Source organism: Pleuronectes platessa, chromosome 7, assembly GCF_947347685.1.
Source record: "Pleuronectes platessa chromosome 7, fPlePla1.1, whole genome shotgun sequence".
NCBI lineage: Eukaryota > Metazoa > Chordata > Actinopteri > Pleuronectiformes > Pleuronectidae > Pleuronectes > Pleuronectes platessa.
Genome location: NC_070632.1, coordinates 87,025 through 106,077, shown reverse-complemented (window position 1 = coordinate 106,077; position 19,053 = coordinate 87,025). Strand labels below are relative to the sequence as shown.

Genomic DNA, 19,053 nt, shown 5'->3' with positions numbered 1-19,053 from the left:
CTTATTCGGTATTAGAAAAAAAACACTTGTACAACAACAAAATACGATGTGCTCCACTGTCTGGTCATCATTTCTTGTGTGTGTCTGTGGGCAGTGGATCATCTTCTGGTAAATATAGAAGGCGACGTAGTGTTGACCTTTCCCGCTCGACCTCCAGACCGGGAACGTCCAGGGGAGGAGCTTCCTCCTGGGCTGATGGATGATGCTTCTTCTTGCCTTGAGAAGCTGCTGTATTTATTTTCCAACACACTGAAACTCAATCTTTATACCTTCTGCTCTCACGCTCTCTCTCTCGCTTCCCCACTCACTCTCTGACACAACAGAAGAACTTTCGACTCTTATAGCACTAGGCCAATTAGTGAATTTTTACTAGTTACATTTTATTTTCTCAGTGCCATTCACCCCCAGCCCAGACAGACACACATAATCTACCCTGCACTGTTACAATATAAATATATTAGCTGGGTTGTTGCTGAGTCTTTCTTCACTCAGACATTTCTTCAGACTTTCCTTTGGGAAGGTTCAAGAGAAGAAGACATGATGATAGAGAGATAAGATGATGAGAGTGAAGGACCAGGTCCTGCCCACTAGTCCCACCCAGGACAGAATCAGTATTATATCTCCTGTTAAATACAAAGTCTGTAACCCTAACCCCAAACTATGTAATAACCACATAATCTTTGACAATTGCAATGGAACTAACAGGCCCAAGTTAACTACACACCTAGCGGAACTATCACAATAATATGGTATTTATTGTATAACACATTTTGCTAATGTGGATGCACTGTTTGAGACATGTTTCTATAAATGAAATACACATCAAACCTTCTGGAACAACAACATCTGAACTTCACCAGCATGTTTCTACGTTTTTAAAACATCCGACACATTATTCCATTAAAACACAAAGAACAGAAATAAAGTTCTACATGTCACAATATGACTTTTACAAGTTAAAACTAATTCAAATATGAATAAATTCAGTGTAATAAGTTTAAAGATGAAATAAAGGGTTAGTTTTAAATCATATTGTTCTCACATTTTTCATGTGTGATTCATTCACTGCACATATTTTACCTGTCTATATTTTTACTGTTTATATTGGTGTGAATACATGCATGTTTTTCTGTATTCTTTATATTCCTTACACTAAAGGAAATGTATGAGCAATTTATAAATGATGAATAATAATTATTATTCTTTAGCATTAAAGAAAGGGTTAGTAAATGAACATATGAAATGATTTTCACCGTGAAACAGGAAGTTGTTCAGTAAATTCAGTTACTGCTCCACACATCTCATGTTTGATAAGAGTCCCGCTGTAAACACATCTATAAACCAATACGTAATAGTCCCAGCTCCCCCTATTGGAAACAAGAACCTACTGCAGGCGGAGCACATCCAGCTGAAGTTGGTCAGAAGACCTCTAGAGGTGTTATTAATCTTATTAGGTTATTAATCTGTGCAACGCACCTAAATTTATGTTTATTTTTTAATATAGATCACGTTTTTGGGAGGTCAATCATGTGGTTAGTTTAACAGATTATGGATTATTTCAGTTTCAACAGATACAGACATTTTGACACAATGGAATACTTTATGCATGCTGATTTGCACATGGGACATGCTACAGTGTCTGACCTCAAGTCTGTTTTGAACTTATCTTTTGATATTGACAGGCTTGTAATGGAGTTTTAAAAACGTCAAGCTTTACAAGGCGACCTTAACGACCTCCTTCTCACAGGATTTCCCCTGAACACCTGGACCTCAAGAAATACACTGATGGCATCATTTCACTCCGAAATGCAGTGGGACATATACTGAGGGGACACTTCAAGGTTCAGCAGTGGGATATACACTGAGGGGACACTTCAAGGTTCAGCATGTTGGTTATGGCCAGTGATGTCAGAGGTGTAAGTATCAGTATCAGTAGTAATATATCAGTATTTCACTGTATGTCAAAACAAACATATGACAGAAGAACATGTCACATCTCGTGGGTTAAGACTTCACATGAGAAGATGTGAGTTTCCAGTGGAACAGATGCACAAGATCTTAGTTTAAGAAATACATGTGACTCAGCATCTCCATGAAGAAACCCAGTCAGATGGGAAAATGCTATTTCTACTCAGGGAACATGAAACAGAAACATCTGCTTCGTACAATCCAACTAGAAAAGACTGAGACATGAACCTCTTCCTCAGATGATCACCACAGCTCAGGTCTGATTTGACCTTCATCTGTCGAGAATCTCTTTAAAGCTTAGAGTTAGTTCAGATCTGTCTGGGACCAGCTCTTCTAGAGCAGTGATTTTCAACCAGTGTGCCGCGGCACACTAGTGTGCCGTGAGAGATCGTCAGGTGTGCCGTGGGAAATGATCTAATATCTAGTGTTGCACCGAAGTATCGGCCGAACATCGGTAGCGGCAGATTTTTGCCTCGTTTACCGACATCTGCACATCGGTAATAAACTTGACTTTCACCGATATCATTGGTATTTGTGGTTAAACCGCTGGGCAGGTGCCGCGGCTGGGGGAGCAGGCGCCCTCCTCTCCACGCCGCCGGAGACTCGGCGTGCGGCTTTCTTTCTCTTGGACCGCGGGGCGGTGTCCGTCGCCGGTGCGGAAGGCGGGCCGTTGGAGGGGACCGGGTACGGCGGTCGGCGGCAGCCACTCTGGACGCGTGTCGGGCCCTTCTCGCGGATCACCTCAGCTACGGCGCCCGCTGGGGGAACCCTCCGTTCGCGCGGGGGGCCCCCTCCGGCGGTGCGCCTCGGCTGGCGCCTAGCAGCTGACTCTGGTGCGGACCAGGGGAATCCGACTGTTTAATTAAAACAAAGCATCGCGAAGGCCCACGGTGGGTGGTGACGCGATGTGGTTTCTGCCCAGTGCTCTGAATGTCAAAGTGAAGAAATTCAATGAAGCGCGGGTAAACGGCGGGAGTAACTATTGGCACTCATAACAGGTCAATCTGCTTTAGACAGGGTTAAAAGGTCCTGTTTTAAATGATCCTTGTGGTATTTTGACCAAAATATATTACAGACATTTCAATAAGACCCCAAGGAACCATATCAAATGTGATAAAATGGGTATAATATGTCTCCGTTAAATAAAGTTTAGTTAAATCAAAGATTGTTTCATAAATCTGATTCAATTTGTGCTCATTAGAAGGTAAGAGTAAGAAAGGGCTGAAATAATTTGAAATAGTGCTTTTTAATACATTTAGAAATTATATTACTAACTATATGTATTATATGTACTGTGTTAGTCCATAGAGTGTCATTTTGGTTGGTGGTGTGCCCCAGGATTTTGTAAATGTAAAAAATGTACGCGGCTCAAAAAAGGTTGAAATTCACTGTTCTAGAGCGTCATAGGGCACATGGACCCTACCTTGTCTTGTAATAACAAATGTATATGCTTATTAAGCTTATGTTTGTGATTTTTGAAAACTAACTCATGATTATTAATATGTTGAATAATCAATAATCCATTAACAATTATTGCAACCAAATATACAAACAAATCCTGTTGATAGTAAAAACGTGACATTTTATATTTCCTGTCACGTGATGTGATTCCGAACTCAGAGTTCAATGGTCAAACCCACAAACGTCAATGACCTGTGGTTTATTTGCAGACTGGGATCCGCCCTGAGACCAGAGCACAGTTACTGGTTCTGCTTCCTGTCGTCTCCTCGACTCTCTGCAGCTGAATGATGCACAACAAAGGGAATTCCTGGTAAAACACTTTGGATTTCTCCATGATTCATTCTGGTCTCAGTGTTGTTGTTAATTCTAAACTTCCATTTGTTTTTAAATCAAATAAAAATCAAGACTAGCTGTCAGTTTTGATTTTAAAATCACAGCTGAAAATTCACATTTGTATCTTAATGAAATGACCAAATAATAAGGAACATGTCAGATGTGTTCAATTTAGCAATGGTTCTGTAAATCTGTGTTTTTTCAGCTAAATCTGATCAATAACTTGCTGTTTTGTGATGATCAGTTTATTTACGACTCAATTTTATTCTGTGCAAATATCCACTGACTGATGAAAAATGAAAAATATAAAACCTTTGTTTATTTATTTGATGTTTGTGTTTCCTCAGTGAACTGAGCAATGGCGCCGTACTCGACTGTTTCATCTGCTCATCGTCTTCTCACTCAACAGCAGCTTCAGATCTGAGGTCAGTGACAAACATCGAGTTCAAAAAAATCCTCAAAATACTGAAGAACAAGCATGTCATGAAAATAACTTATACAAGAGTTTCAACATATTACATATAACAAATATAAAGAAACTGAAATAGAAAAATGACAAGATAATAAAATAATGTTATGTTAAAATACCTTTTTGTTGGATTAAACAAAACTGGAGATGTACTCATTTAGAAACCGTAATAAGAACTTTACAAATAACACTGAACTCTTTGAACTATTAGTGAATAAACGATTATCAACTTTAAAATGTCTCAGCTCGAATGTTTCATCAGTTACTGAACTTTGTCTGTTGAACAATAAAGATTTTTTTACATGGAGCTTCAGTTTTTTACAGTTTCTTAGTTTATATCTGTTCTCAAGTCAGTTTGTGTTTAATGTGTGTGAGAGGTTAACTCTGTCAATCATTTTTCATTTAAACACTGAACAACAGGTTTCTAAGAGTTCACTTGTTCGTAACTCTGCACAAATCAGTATCAGAACTTTTCTGTCTGGATTATCTCATTTATTGTTATTATTATCAATCAATTAATCAATCATTCACATGTTATATGTCTCATATTCCCAGTTTGTCTCACAAATGTTAACACGGATCAACTTCTCTGTTCTTAACAAGAGTCAAACAGAAACTTAGTGATCAGTGAATGAAGCTCAGTCCCATGTTAGGATCCTCTCCCAGGACACACACATGCTGATGGAACTGAACACATCAACACAACAACACAACAACAGGATTCACTACATGACAAGAACCAGTTTGTAATGTTTAAAGTGTTTATACATAAAGTCTGATGGAGGTGAAGGAGCAGATGAACTGAGGAGGTCTTGATGGTGGAAGATGTGAGGAGACATGTTGTGTATCAACAAGTCTTGTTGTGATCATAGTCCAACATCAGGATCCACCACTACAATCAGATGCCAACATAATCAACAATCCATCATCATGATCCACGATGTGGTCCTTTATCATTGTTATTACCTTTATTGTTAGAATTAATTGATTAATAACACTTATGATGTCAACTTTAATTGATGAGTGTTGTAGACCTTCGACCTCAAACAGCTGAAGGAGTCACATTATAAACAAATATGAGCTAGTAATAATAATGAATATGACAATAATATTGATAATAATAATAAGTTGTGTGAATAATAAGATGATGTTTGACGGAGAAGGTATTTTCCAGCTGCTGCTCCTTCGAGGATTACAAGCTGACCACCGAGTGGCTCCTGAACCACACAAGTCTCCGTCCCAAGGTGGCGGTGATCTGCAGCTCGGGCCTGGGCCTCCTGGCTGAGGGAGCCGCCAACAAACAGACCTTCAGGTACCAGGACATCCCCAACTTCCCCGTGAGCACAGGTGAGAGACACGCCCACAAGGCTGCACACAAGTGGCCCAACCCACTAATGGTGATGGGATGTGGCTATAGATTGTTTGTAAAAATAAATAAATCAATAAATGCTGCGCAAAAACCATGTGTAAACAGCATGAAGATCTGTGACCGATGGGAAACCTGATGAAACTGAATTTGAATGAAATGATTCAGCTGAACTGAACGTGTCTGTGTCTCAGTCGCGGGTCACGAGGGCTGCCTGGTGTTCGGGACGATCGAGGACACGCCCTGTGTTTTCATGCAAGGTCACTTCCACCTGTACGAAGGTTACACGCTCTGTCAGGTGAGTCCTAATCAGTGACATCACAGTTTTCATGGATCATCAGTGTTTGATCTCACAAACTGTTTCCTTTTCACGATGAACGTTTGTAAGAAATCTTTCAAACTCTATTTTTACACAGATGAGAGTGTGCTGTTATTTTTCTTTCACAATCTGAAGTCTATATTTTAACCATCAGCGCGACTCTGATTTAAAAATGGTTGAACGTCTGATTTAAACCAGCTAATGAGAATTAGGTAAGAACACCTGGTTACCCGGTAACCCACCGACTTCAAACTATCTACAACCAAATGTTCATTCACAGACTGACATCATCTCAGCTACACAATTATCTGCTTCCAACGGACAACACAACACCGACCAATGAGCGACGAAAAACAACAACACAAGACAACAAAGCCGTATAATGTAGTTTAAAGTTTTTCTGAAGATTCAGTTAAAGAAGCAACATCTAGACTTGATGAAAACCCAGTGAACTGATCCATTTGTTTAAGAGTTGATCCCATTGAACCCTTTGTCCCTACCCCTCCATGTTGCATGTCCACACGGGGGGGGGGGGGCTCCTGATCTCATTCCTGATTCTGGTTGAGATGGAGGGGGGGGGGGGGGCGGCAAGTGTTAGGGGTTGAAACAGAGATTTTTGAGACCCACACAAGGACTCACACATTTTCTCTGAATGCACTGGACTGGACAGATGGCTGCCCAAGCGACTCAAGAGACCCACAAATGCAAGTATTGTTTATCCATTAATAATGATTTAAAATTACAATAACCATTGTATTATCTGAGTTCAGCATAAATTATTTCAAAACAATCATTAAAAAAACGTTACAGATGCTGATGTCTCAGTAGCTAGCTAGCTAATATATTGTTATTTCTGATTCCTGTATGATATTCTCACATATTAACAGTAAACATGAGGTCATATATAAATGGACCCAAGTGGTTTCATCTTTGGTCCAAATGTTATTGTAAGATTCAAAGGTCAGCTACAATCCCATTTAGTGTCTTGTCAATTCTTTCAACAATGCTATGTAGCCTGGAATGTTATCAATTATGTATATTTTCATATGGTAATGTGATTGTTTCTGATGATAAAACGTTGAGCCGACACCACCTCGGCACATCTTCCCCAGCAGCCAGTTCTCCAGCATCCCCCCCCCCGGCCGCCCCAGGCCCCCCTAGCACCTCCTCAAAAGAGGAGGAGGACCAATCACATTGTGGATTCAGTTGTGCAGGAGAGTGAAGACAAAACTTAGCATTTCTTGGGCTTGTTCGAAAAACTGATAAATAAAAAGCAAAGTTCTGTTTGTTTGATGGCTGATTTGTTGACGTAGTTATTGTTCTGTTCAGTTTTCAGTAACATCAGAACAGCTGATAGTTATATTTAATTCTAGTAGGTGGTAAGAATGAACCAATTGAATTTTATACTGTTTTACAAAATTTAAATGATTGTTAGGCAAAAAGAATTTGCCGTTAAAATGCAAATCTATCTCTCTCTCTCTGTACCTACCTGTCTGTGTCTCTGTACCTGCCTGTCTGTACCTGTCTGTACCTGTCTCTCTCTCTCTCTCTGTACCTGTCTATCTGTACCTGTCTGTACCTGTCTGTGTCTCTGTACCTGCCTGTCTGTACCTGTCTGTGTGTCTGTACCTGTCTCTCTCTCTCTCTCTGTACCTGTCTATCTGTACCTGTCTGTAGCTGTCTCTCTCTTTCTCTTTGTACCTGTCTCTCTGTACCTGTCTGTACCTGTCTGTGTCTCTGTACCTGCCTGTCTGTACCTGTCTGTGTGTCTGTACCTGTCTGTACCTGTCTCTCTCTCTCTCTGTACCTGTCTGTCTGTACCTGTCTGTACCTGTCTCTCTCTCTCTCTGTACCTGTCTGTCTGTACCTGTCTGTACCTGTCTCTCTCTCTCTCTCTGAACCTGTCTATCTGTACCTGTCTGTAACTGTATCTCTCTCTGTACACACCTGTCTGTGTCTCTGTAACTGTCTCTCTCTCTGTACCTACCTGTCTGTGTCTCTGTACCTGTCTGTCTGTACCTGTCTGTACCTGTCTCTCTCTCTGTCTGTACCTGTCTCTCTCTCTCTCTGTACCTGTCTGTCTGTACCTGTCTGCACCTGTCTCTCTCTCTCTCTCTGTACCTGTCTATCTGTACCTGTCTGTAGCTGCCTCTCTCTCTCTGTACCTACCTGTCTGTGTCTCTGTACCTGTCTGCCTGTACCTGTCTGTACCTGTCTGTCTGCACCTGTCTCTCTCTCTCTCTGTACCTGTCTGTCTGTACCTGTCTGTACCTGTCTCTCTCTCTCTCTGAACCTGTCTATCTGTACCTGTCTGTACCTGTCTCTCTCTCTCTCTGTACCTGCCTGTCTGTAACTGTCTGTACCTGTCTCTCTCTCTCTCTGTACCTGTCTGTACCTGTCTCTCTCTCTCTGTACCTGTCTGTCTGTACCTGTCTGTACCTGTCTCTCTCTCTCTCTGAACCTGTCTATCTGTACCTGTCTGTAGCTGTCTCTCTCTCTGTACACACCTGTCTGTGTCTCTGTACCTGTCTCAGGTGACTTTTCCTGTGAGGATCTTCAAGTTAATGGGGGTGGAGTCAGTGTTGGTGACGAACGCATCAGGTGGAATCTGTCCAGACTTTAAAGTCGGTGACATCATGATCATCAAAGACCACATCAACCTGCCGGGATTCGCTGGACAACATCCGCTGTGTGGACCGAATGATGAGCGGTGAGCCCCCCCGACATGATCCAGGGACAGTTGGTTATCTACTCACCACCGTGATGGAGCCAGAAAACACTTCTGGACTTTCTGGGGTAAACAGTCGATGACATCACAGTCTAGAGCAGGATGGAGGCTTGTTGTGTTAAACTGTATCTGAGGAACCAGTCAGCAGTTAGTTCAGTTGTATTGTGTTCTGCTCTAATGCTGTTTACCCCTGAAACTCCACCTTTCACCCCCCCCCCCCCTCCATCACAGTGGTGAGTCGATAATGAGGGAATGTTCATTTTTCAGTAACCTATCCCTTTAACCTGTCTGTTGACCTGTCTTTCCAACTGTCTGTAGTTTTGGGATCAGGTTTCCGTGCATGTCGGACGCGTACAGTAAGGATCTGAGGCGTCTGGTGTTGGACGTGAGCTCGGAGCTCGGCTGCCGGGACTTCATCAGAGAGGGAGTTTACTGCATGGTGAGCGGACCCAACTTTGAAACCATCGCTGAGGCCAGGATGCTGCGGGTCCTGGGCTGTGACTCTGTGGGTAAGAGACAGGGCTCACTGATTGGTTGAGAGCGGACAGTTGATGACTCAAACCATTTAACATCACTTCTTGTTCTTTTATTTACTAATAAGGCAGCACAACAGGTCTTTTGTTCAGACATGTTCATTGATATTAAATTGTTCCTATGTCATCAGAACCCGATTTAAAGCCACACACATTCGGTCGGACAAATGAGATGAATATACTTTTGTAGTTTTGGCTCTATACCATACCATACTACACCATGTTAAAGCCCTATGAGACAAATTGTGATTTGTGAATATGGGCTATACAAATAAAATTTGATTCAGTGAGTGATCATTAAATTTTGGATCATTTCATTTCAATTTTCAAGATAAACTATAGCAGAACATTTCCCACAATGCAGTTTGTCCTTATAAGATGTCCTGTATACAAATACTTTCGTGAGAACAAAGTTAAAGAGAAGGTAAAATAATGTGATCTTCATTTATTCTTCAGGAATGAGTACAGTTCCCGAAGTGACCGTAGCTAAACACTGTGGACTCAGAGTTCTTGGTCTGTCGCTTATCACCAACAAGGTCAGTTTATATTATATCATGTTATATTAGGTTATATTATAAATTGGTAATGTATGTGTTCTCTTGTTTCACACATGTCGACTGTTTCAGAGTCTGTTAAACAACCGACAATCTTCAGACCCAAGCTCACAACATTTCAGAATAAAAGCCCTGAAATTCAGCTCAATATTATATATATATATGTATATAATATAATAATTCATACATAAAAAACATGGCAGCAACAAACAAACATTGTGCTTTTACTTTGAAGATAGATTTGAGGGTATCTTGTTATTATTGTTCCGCTCCTGCTGTAGTTTATCTGAGAACCTAGAAGAAGACATGTTCACAGACTGCCTGCCCACACCCCCCCACCCCCAGGCAGATCTCACCCAGCTTTCTCAAAACGAGGGCTACACTTACTGTATGTCTCTGTGTGATGACCTGTCGTACCTGTGCTGTCCTGCAGGTGTCTCTGGACTACAGTCGGGAGGAGAAGGTGAACCACGACGAGGTTCTTGAGATCAGTAAAATGAGGGCGGCGCTTCTGCAGAAACTCGTCTTCACACTGATCTGTCGTTTCCAGCAGCAAAGCATCAACACGCACTGAAAGACGCGTCATAACAGTCTCCCATTGGTTAATCACCACATCAGTTTATCACTTCATCCCTTCATCAGGTCCTCAGCAGCCAGAACCAGCCTGTGGCAGACCTCTGTGACACTGAGGTGGAAACCAAAACCATGATGATCAGCTGGTTTCACCTTGAACATCTCAATCATCCACCTCACATCCAATCAGGGACTCTGCTAAGACCACCCCAGGGCCTAACCCTAACATCACACAATCTATCTCCATCTATTAATCAAACTCGTAATTGATTCTATAGTAGAATCAAAATTAGATTTGACCACATCATCTATATTTGGTGGTTGATGACCTAATATGTAAACTGATTATCAACATTAAACTGAAAGACAGATTACATCTCTCTTTGGAGTTTAGTGGCATTATAGAAGAGTTGGAGTAATTTTCTTTGTAGCCTGAAAAGTCACCAACATTTTGAATTACTGCTAGGCTGGATTTCTCCAGGTGACTGAAAAATAATAAGGTCATCATATATCGCAATATGCTGATCAACTTGACCTATGGTTATACCAGCTATGGCAAGAGGCTCAATGGCCATTATAAACAGCAGTGGAGATAAATGGCCTTGACGGGATTCTCTAAGGATCTTAATTGGTTCAATTAAGTCAGGTCGTTAAGCCCCCCCCGCTGGAAGCAGCGGCCACATTTAAAGGAACCAAAACATTCAGTAAAGAAAATTCCAAAACATTGAATCATTACCAATTTCAAAAATTGTATACAAAATGAGTAAACTGAAGGGCTTTTGGTTAAATCAACTTTATTACATCCACAAGGAAACAGACCACAACATTAATTCAGTTTGATGAATTTTAGATTTTGTAAATGACATGAAATTCAAATTAAATTTATTCATTCTAATGAATTTAAAAGAAAACGGCTAAATGTTTGTTATTTCTTCTCTCTGAAATGTTTGGTTTGTGTGATCCACATCTCAAGCAGGTTTAAAATAGTTATCATATTACTTTAATTCAGCTCAGATGGACTCTCAACTTGACCTTTGACCCTAGAACAGACAGGTACTGTAGACGGTGACCTTGTGGCTGATCTCTTGAAGCAGCTCTTTAACAGCAGCCTCCAGTTCCACCAGCAGCTCAGCCTTCACCTCCAGAGTCTGTTGGTTTTCGTTGTACGACTTCTCCAGATCTGAAACAGTTCAAACCGACTTCAAACACTGCATCTCTGTAGGAGTTAGGGTTAGGGTTAGGGTAAGGGTATCCCTGCAGAGTGAAGCAATCACTGAAACTCAACCTGCCGTATTACGGTCAGGCACAACATCTGGAACCCAACATTTGACGAAGGTAGAAGATCGGTTCTGAATCAGACTCTAAAAAACATCCTATTGATTTCTGAGAATTGCAATCCGAGATCAAATCAAGTTTTTTTAATTGAATTGTTGCCATAAAATAGATCGCTCCCCTGGTTTGACACATAGATTCCTCAGGCTGAGTGGAGTTCAGGCTACATGTCATCACATTTCCTTCACAACTCCTTCACAACATTTCCTGGTAATCTCCAAGATAAGCTACAAATCATAACTTGCATGGTAAATTGGTCTAATTGAATGACTCAGCAGTCTGTGGGGTTAAGATAATACAAATAGTTTAATCATGACACTGGGCCTCATTCACTAACAGTGTGTACGTAAAAACTGTGCTTAAACCGTGCGTAAGAACATTTCAGAAATCTGGAATTAATTAATTAATGTTCTTCCCTAAATTTGTTGGCAGATGAACACATTTAGATCTTCCTCAGACCATAGTACGCATAAATGACGATGACTGGCTGTCATGGGAAATGTAAACAGACCCTTTAACTAAATTAATAATATATCAAAACTCTATTTAAAGTCTTAAATAGACAACAATAAGCCCTTTCATCCTCATGATTTATTGTCATAATTAAAATCTTCAACTATAACAGAATACAGTAGTATATAAGAATGTTCATATTGAAATTTACCAGTTTGGTCGTTTGTTAAATTGTTTATTGAACTAATTGACTGTATTCACCTGAAGTGTCTCCACTTAAGTACAGTACATAAACCTGTGTTCCCTAAATCAGACACACACACACACACACACACACACACACACACATACACACGTCCTTATAAGGGGGAATAGAGGCGTGGCACGGTGCTAATTAGAGTGAGGGGACACGCCTGTCGATTTAGAATGATTCTGATTTACCAACACACGCATGGCGGCCAGTCGGCTGCTGCGCACGTGTCATGAATCCGGGGGAGATTTTGCGAACGCACTTTCTTTCTGCAGATATTAAGATAACTTCTGGTCACATGTTAGTGAGGTGTGATGTCAGAGTGATGTCACCTTTCAGCAGCTGCAGCTTGTCGCTGGCCTGCAACAACAACTGTTTGGCTTCCTGTTGCAGTGACACCGCCCTCTTCTTGGCATCAGCCACACCCCCGGCCTTGTGATCGATCAGCTGCCCCACTGTGGCGTACTTATCCTTCAGGTCGGACTCCAGGTCCTAAACACACACAGGTTCAGGGACATTGATTAACTTCAGGCTCCAAGAGAATTTTTCAATAAAAACAAAGACAACAAAGGAAATGGAAACTAATCTGGAGATGAGAGAGTGTCCTTCTCTAAATGATCTAACCAGTGGACTTACCTTCTTCACCTCCTCTGCTATCTTTGTGATGCTTTCTGCATCCTGATTGGTCTGTTCAGAGCTCATAGTGACGTTCACAGCTTTGTGTATTAGTAATGTGACGCCCTGCTCCAGCCTCTGCAGCCTGTTGGTGGCGTTGTTCAGCTTCAGTTCTGCTTCTGTTGTCTCTGACTGCACCTGAATCCAACACAGACACACACAAATTGACTTCATGATTCTGATGTGAGATCAAACATTGATAATTTCCATGATGTTACTGATGAACAGACAGAAAGATGCAGTCCCACAGAGTTAGCACGTGTCAACGTGTTGATCTGAGCCGTTCTGTTAGAATTAGCATGAGATGTTGTCAGAAGATTCAGTGGAAAGAGACTTAGCAACAAACTGCTGATCTGATGTCAGCGCTCCAGAGATTCACTGTTGTTCTAAGGCTCATTATCTCCATGTTAACACAAAGAGCATAGACACATGAATAACAAGTGCACACTCTGCTCGTTACACACATGATCAAACACGTTTCATATTTCATATAAACATGTTTCCTCTGCATAGACATGTTTTCTTTTACCACCGGAAAAATTACATAAATAAATTATTTTATCAATATATGAATAAATCAGTCATTTTAAATAATACACCAGTTTTCAACCTCTTTGGTAACATTTCTTTTGACGATTAAACTATAAAACGGTTTTGGAAACATTAAAAGCCAGCAGCTCAGTTCATGTGCTGAGATGGTTAACAGAGAGTTGTAGTAACGGACCGTGGCCAGCAGGGTGTTGGTGTTCTGGATGTCGGCGGCCGCCTGCTGGATGGCGCTGCTGGCTGCGCTCTGAGCTCTCCGAGCTTCTTCCAGAGCTTTCTTCATCTTCTCTGCAGAGTCCTTCACCTCAGCTGCCTCCTCGCTGAGCACCAGAAGAAGTCATGTGTTAGAGAGGTGAGAATCTTCCTACACATCAAATCGAGTCACAGATCGAGGACAATGCTGAAACAGACAGATGGGATCTCATTTGTCCATCTGGGTTTCAAACACAGTTCTGGATGTACATGCAGGACTTACCTGGCGCGACGGGCCTGGTCCAGCAGGTTCTCAGCTCTCTGGATGTTGTCAGTACTCTGCTGCAGTATGGTCTCCACATGTCCCAGTTCTCCCACCTTCTGTCGGATCTCTTCTGTGAGGTTTTGCAGCTGCGCCGGCGTAGTCGGCATCTGCATCGCTAGAACCTCGTTAGCCACCAGCTCGATGCTCTCCAGGTCTGCGGCATCCTCTGAAACCACACAAACGGCTGGTTTACTTCTCACCTCTCTGATCATCTGACCAAACCATATTTCTTTACATCCGTCAATCAGAAACAACTTCCTGACGGAGGAGATAGAAATGTGACTCTAAAGATACAGCACTTCTCTCTGATAAGCTTTTATCTGTTTAATGGTTTTTAGATCCAACTGCAGCTTTAAACAACTGTTTGTTTCTGAGATGTGGAGAAGTTTGACTTCCTCGGCTCTGACTAACATCCTGATCAAAAACCAGAGGAGCTCAAGAAACCAGGACCTTCACATCGAGGCCGAGCTGTGAGAGAAGATCAAATAAAGTCTGTCTTTGCCCGAATCGCTTTGTTTACTAATATAACATCTAACATATTGTAATATTAATATTCAATGTTAACAAACCTCACAACGTAACTTCCTTCACAGTGATTGATAACAGAGGTGCAATCAAACAAGTAATTATATGTACAAAGTTTTTGTTTTGTTTGTTGGACAAAGGGAGGAAGTGTGTGACATAAGTGTTAAACAGGAAGTGTGTGACATAAGTGTTAAACAGGAAGTGTGTGACATAAGCGTTAAACAGGAAGTGTGTGACATAAGCGTTAAACAGGAAGTGTGTGACATAAGTGTTAAACAGGAAGTGTGTGACATAAGTGTTAAACATGAAGTCTGTGACATAAGTGTTAAACAGGAAGTGTGTGACATACGTGTTAAACAGGAAGTGTGTGACGTAAGTGTTAAACAGGAAGTGTGTGACGTAAGCGTTAAACAGGAAGTGTGTGACATAAGCGTTAAACAGGAAGTGTGTGACATAAGTGTTAAACAGGAAGTGTGTGACATAAGTGTTAAACAGGAAGTGTGTGACATAAGTGTTAAACAGGAAGTGTGTGACATAAGTGTTAAACAGGAAGTGTGTGACGTAAGCGTTAAACAGGAAGTGTGTGACGTAAGCATTAAACAGGAAGTGTGTGACATAAGTGTTAAACAGGAAGTGTGTGACATACGTGTTAAACAGGAAGTGTGTGACATACGTGTTAAACAGGAAGTGTGTGACATAAGTGTTAAACAGGAAGTGTGTGACATACGTGTTAAAAAGTCCCTGATCTGTCTGATGAGACTTCTCAGTTCATCGTTACTCTGGTCCACTTTCTGTTTGGTTCTGTTGGTCTTCATCAGGACGTCCTGAGCGCTCAGTTTCGCTTCATCTGCCTTCAGCTTGACTTCTGACACCTGTCGATAAACCAGAGGTGAGAAGATCCACAGTTCACCTGAGCAACAGACCAGAACCAGTCACACTCACCATCTTAGACAGTTTTTCCACTTCCCCGATAGCACTGATAATTTCCTGTTCTGACTCTTGAGTCTTCCTCCAGGCAGTGTTGGCCGTCACAACCACGCCGTCACATCCCTCGCCTCCACAGCTGGTGCACAAATCCTGATCCACTAATGGACTGCCACATGTCTGTAAGAGAGAATAGACCAAATGAGTTGTTTAATTGTATATTGAGTAGGGTTGTCAAACAATTAAAATGTTAATCTGATTAATCACCATTTGTAAATGCCCGAAAAATTCCCATTTTCTATGTATATTGTTAAGGGAATGAAAAGATGAATGACAGAAGGCGGATATATACATTTAACATTTGTTTTTTTATTGATGACAAGTCCAAATGATAGTTATTAAGATTGAAAAATTAAATAAACTCAAACTAAAACCTACCACACCATAGTTAGATGTGTGTGTCTCTGAGCAAACACAGGACGATGTGATTCAGAACATCGGGGCATCTTAGCCTTTGCTCTGTTTTTTTTCATAAAACTTTAAATCAAACAAACAAAAGTAGTTTTATCATTTAAATAGAAGAATTCTTTAGGAGATGGACTGCGTCAATGATTGTGTCAATGATTAAAATATTTAATGTGTTTTTAATTCTTCATTTGAATTTAATTCTGTTTCTAATTGTCTCGTTTTTCTTGGAGTCCGGTGCTCTAAGGTTTCAGGTTATCATCTCCCACCTTATGGCTGATCTCTGATAGGTCCAGAGTCTGCAGCTCTCCAGCCAGGTCATCCAGTTTCTGAGCGTGCTCCGTGTGCCTCCTCAGGAACTCCTCCCTGGTCTGATTCAGTTTGTCCTCTGTGAGCTGCCGTAGAGCGGCAGAGGTTTCCACAGAGCTTCCAGCATCGATAGTGGAGGAGTTGGCTCGAGCTTCAGCCGCCTCAGAAAGCAGGAAGTACTTTGTGATGCTGGCTGTCGCCCCTGGCCACAGACAGGAAAAAGAAATGAGCGACCGTCAAAGAAAACATTAAACCTGAGACACGCCCCGCCCTCGAAACGCCCCGCCCTCCACATGCCCCGCCCTCGACACGCCCACAATCAACCATAAATAGTGAGTGAAAAACCTCCTGAATATTTAATGACCTGAAACTTCCGACACTGAGCAGCTTGTGAGAGAAGAAGAGGCTCAGCAGAGATTTTACTATCATCACAAATAAAATGAATTAATGTGACAGAAATAAAACAGTGGTCAGATATAAAGGTTTACGTTTGAAGAATCCTTCACTATTTACTTTGTTTTGGATTTGGCTGAAACTCTTTTTACCTGTGAGACTCCAGAAGTGTTCTGTGGACTCACACACTTGAACTGTCCCTTTACGTCCACCAGGGGACACGTCGTGTCACGTGTGTTTGTTTACTGTGAACGTTTCTCATGTGTGTGATGAGGCCCTTAGTTTTCGTGTTTAAGCCCCGCCCCCTCACCTCACTCTCCTGAACTCTGTGCTCTGACCCCGCCTTATTACCTGTGATGTCAGAGTTTTTGATGAACTCCACTTGATCCAGCAGCTCCTGAACGGTGCGCTCCAGTTTTTGAGCATCTGATGTCACAGAGTCCAGTTTAGATTCTGCAGCCGAGTCCCGTTCCTCTGCCTCGACCAGAGTCTGTTCTGTGTGGCTCAACATCTGGCTCAGGGCCTTCATCAGGTCACTGAGGGTCAAACAGAGGTCAGACATCAGTCTTTACTTAAACCTGCACTGCTCTCATCTCAGATGAACTATAATCTCACCTGGCCTGTTGGAGCAGGTGCTGGATCTCAGTGAGCGGTTGTGAAGCTGGGTTCTGGTTCAGGAGGACCCAGATGTCCGCGGCGCTCCTCTCGATGTTGTCGATGGACTTCCTGTACGGTCCGCTCACTCCACTTGCTTTCAGGGCGTTGACCTTGTTAACGAGGCGGTGCGTCTGATTGGTCACCTGACCGATGACATTGTCCCATTCAGCAAAGCATTGGTGGCAGCGGAGGCAGTCTGGGAAAATTCCTGAGAATCCACGTGCGCACGTGTCACAACGTGGTCCGGCCACGCCCTCCACACAGACGCAGTGACCACTGACCTTGTTACACTGATGTTCAGAGACGCCACGAGGGTCACAGTCACAGCCTGGGAACGAGAGTCTAGATCAATAACTTTAAAACTAACACACACACACACACACACACACAGTGAAAACATTGTACAGGAAAAGTCTGAGACAAACAGTGCCACTTCCTGTTTAAGAAAACACATCTGGTGTGTGTGTGTTCGTCTGTGTGTGCGTGTGTGTGTAACATCTGGTTTGTATTAAAAACAGTTCAAACTTCTCTCAGCCAAAGAAAAGAAGAACTAACCAGACAAAAAGACAAGACTGTCCTGGACTCTGATCTGGACTCTGTGCTCTGTCCTGGACTTTGTGCTCTGTCCTGGACTCTGATCTGGACTCTGATCTGATCTGGACTCTGGGGTCTGAGCTGATCTGGCTCTGGACTCTGGACTCTGATCTGAACTCTGACCTGATCTAGACTCTGACCTGATCTAGACTCTGGACTCGACCCTGGACTTTATGCTCTGTCCTGGACTCTGATCTAGTCACTGATCTGATCTGGACTCTGGGGTCTGAACTGATCTTGACTCTGACCTGATCTGGACTCTGGTCTCTGATCTGATCTGATCTGGACTCTGACCTGATCTAGACTCTGACCGGATCTAGACTCTGACCGGATCTAGACTCTGGACTCTGGACTCTGACCTGGACTCTGATCTGGACCCTGGACTCTATGCTCTGTCCTGGACTCTGATCTAGTCACTGATCTGATCTGGACTCTGGGGTCTGACCTGATCTTGACTCTGACCTGATCTTGACTCTGATCTGATCTGATCTGACTCTGGACTCTGGACTCTGATCTCTGGACTCTGGACTCTGATCTGGACTCTGATCTAGTGTCTGGACTCTGACCTGGACTCTGATCTGATCTGATCTGGACCCTGGACTCTATGCTCTGTCCTGGACTCTGATCTAGTCACTGATCTGATCTGGACTCTGGGGTCTGACCTGATCTTGACTCTGACCGGATCTTGACTCTGATCTGATCTGATCTGACTCTGGACTCTGATCTGGACCCTGATCTGGACTCTGATCTAGACTCTGGACTCTGACCTGGACTCTGATCTAGACTCTGGACTCTGACCTGGACTCTGATGTGATCTGATCTGGACCCTGGACTCTATGCTCTGTCCTGGACTCTGATCTAGTCACTGATCTGATCTGGACTCTGGGGTCTGACCTGATCTTGACTCTGACCGGATCTTGACTCTGATCTGATCTGATCTGACTCTGGACTCTGATCTGGACCCTGATCTGGACTCTGATCTAGACTCTGGACTCTGACCTGGACTCTGATCTAGACTCTGGACTCTGACCTGGACTCTGATGTGATCTGATCTGGACCCTGGACTCTATGCTCTGTCCTGGACTCTGATCTAGTCACTGATCTGATCT

The 19,053-nt window shown here is 42.5% G+C and overlaps 2 protein-coding genes across 3 annotated transcripts in view; one reads left to right on the top strand and one right to left on the bottom strand.

Moving 5' to 3' along the window:
- The first annotated feature begins 3,597 nt into the window (after nt 1–3,597).
- Nucleotides 3,598–11,215, top strand: pnp4b (purine nucleoside phosphorylase 4b). Its single transcript, XM_053426226.1, has 8 exons — nt 3,598–3,739; nt 4,110–4,187; nt 5,406–5,578; nt 5,792–5,895; nt 8,451–8,626; nt 8,963–9,153; nt 9,634–9,713; nt 10,165–11,215. Exons 1-8 carry the CDS (start codon nt 3,714–3,716, stop codon nt 10,303–10,305), a joined length of 969 nt encoding a protein of 322 aa, XP_053282201.1. The 5' UTR covers nt 3,598–3,713; the 3' UTR covers nt 10,306–11,215.
- The window catches only part of lamb1a (laminin, beta 1a), a 24,196-nt gene continuing 16,224 nt past the window's right edge, over nt 11,082–19,053 (bottom strand). For both annotated transcript variants that reach the window (XM_053426224.1, XM_053426225.1), the window contains exons 24-33: nt 17,309–17,678; nt 17,045–17,229; nt 16,261–16,502; nt 15,545–15,706; nt 15,330–15,474; nt 14,036–14,243; nt 13,739–13,880; nt 12,976–13,152; nt 12,672–12,831; nt 11,082–11,484 (exon numbers count right to left, since the gene is read on the bottom strand). In XM_053426224.1, the coding sequence (XP_053282199.1) occupies nt 11,345–11,484; nt 12,672–12,831; nt 12,976–13,152; nt 13,739–13,880; nt 14,036–14,243; nt 15,330–15,474; nt 15,545–15,706; nt 16,261–16,502; nt 17,045–17,229; nt 17,309–17,678 (1,931 nt within the window). In that variant the 3' untranslated portion in view covers nt 11,082–11,344. The remainder of the gene's footprint in view (nt 11,485–12,671; nt 12,832–12,975; nt 13,153–13,738; nt 13,881–14,035; nt 14,244–15,329; nt 15,475–15,544; nt 15,707–16,260; nt 16,503–17,044; nt 17,230–17,308; nt 17,679–19,053) is intronic.

What these genes read in the sequence shown, in the direction of transcription:
- pnp4b (XM_053426226.1), top strand. Translation starts at nt 3,714, where the DNA reads ATGATGCACAACAAAGGGAATTCCTG. An exon ending in CCTGGGCTGTGACTCTGTGG is followed by an intron (nt 9,154 to 9,633) that starts GTAAGAGACAGG and finishes TTTATTCTTCAG; the next exon opens with GAATGAGTACAGTTCCCGAA. An exon ending in TGTCGCTTATCACCAACAAG is followed by an intron (nt 9,714 to 10,164) that starts GTCAGTTTATAT and finishes GCTGTCCTGCAG; the next exon opens with GTGTCTCTGGACTACAGTCG.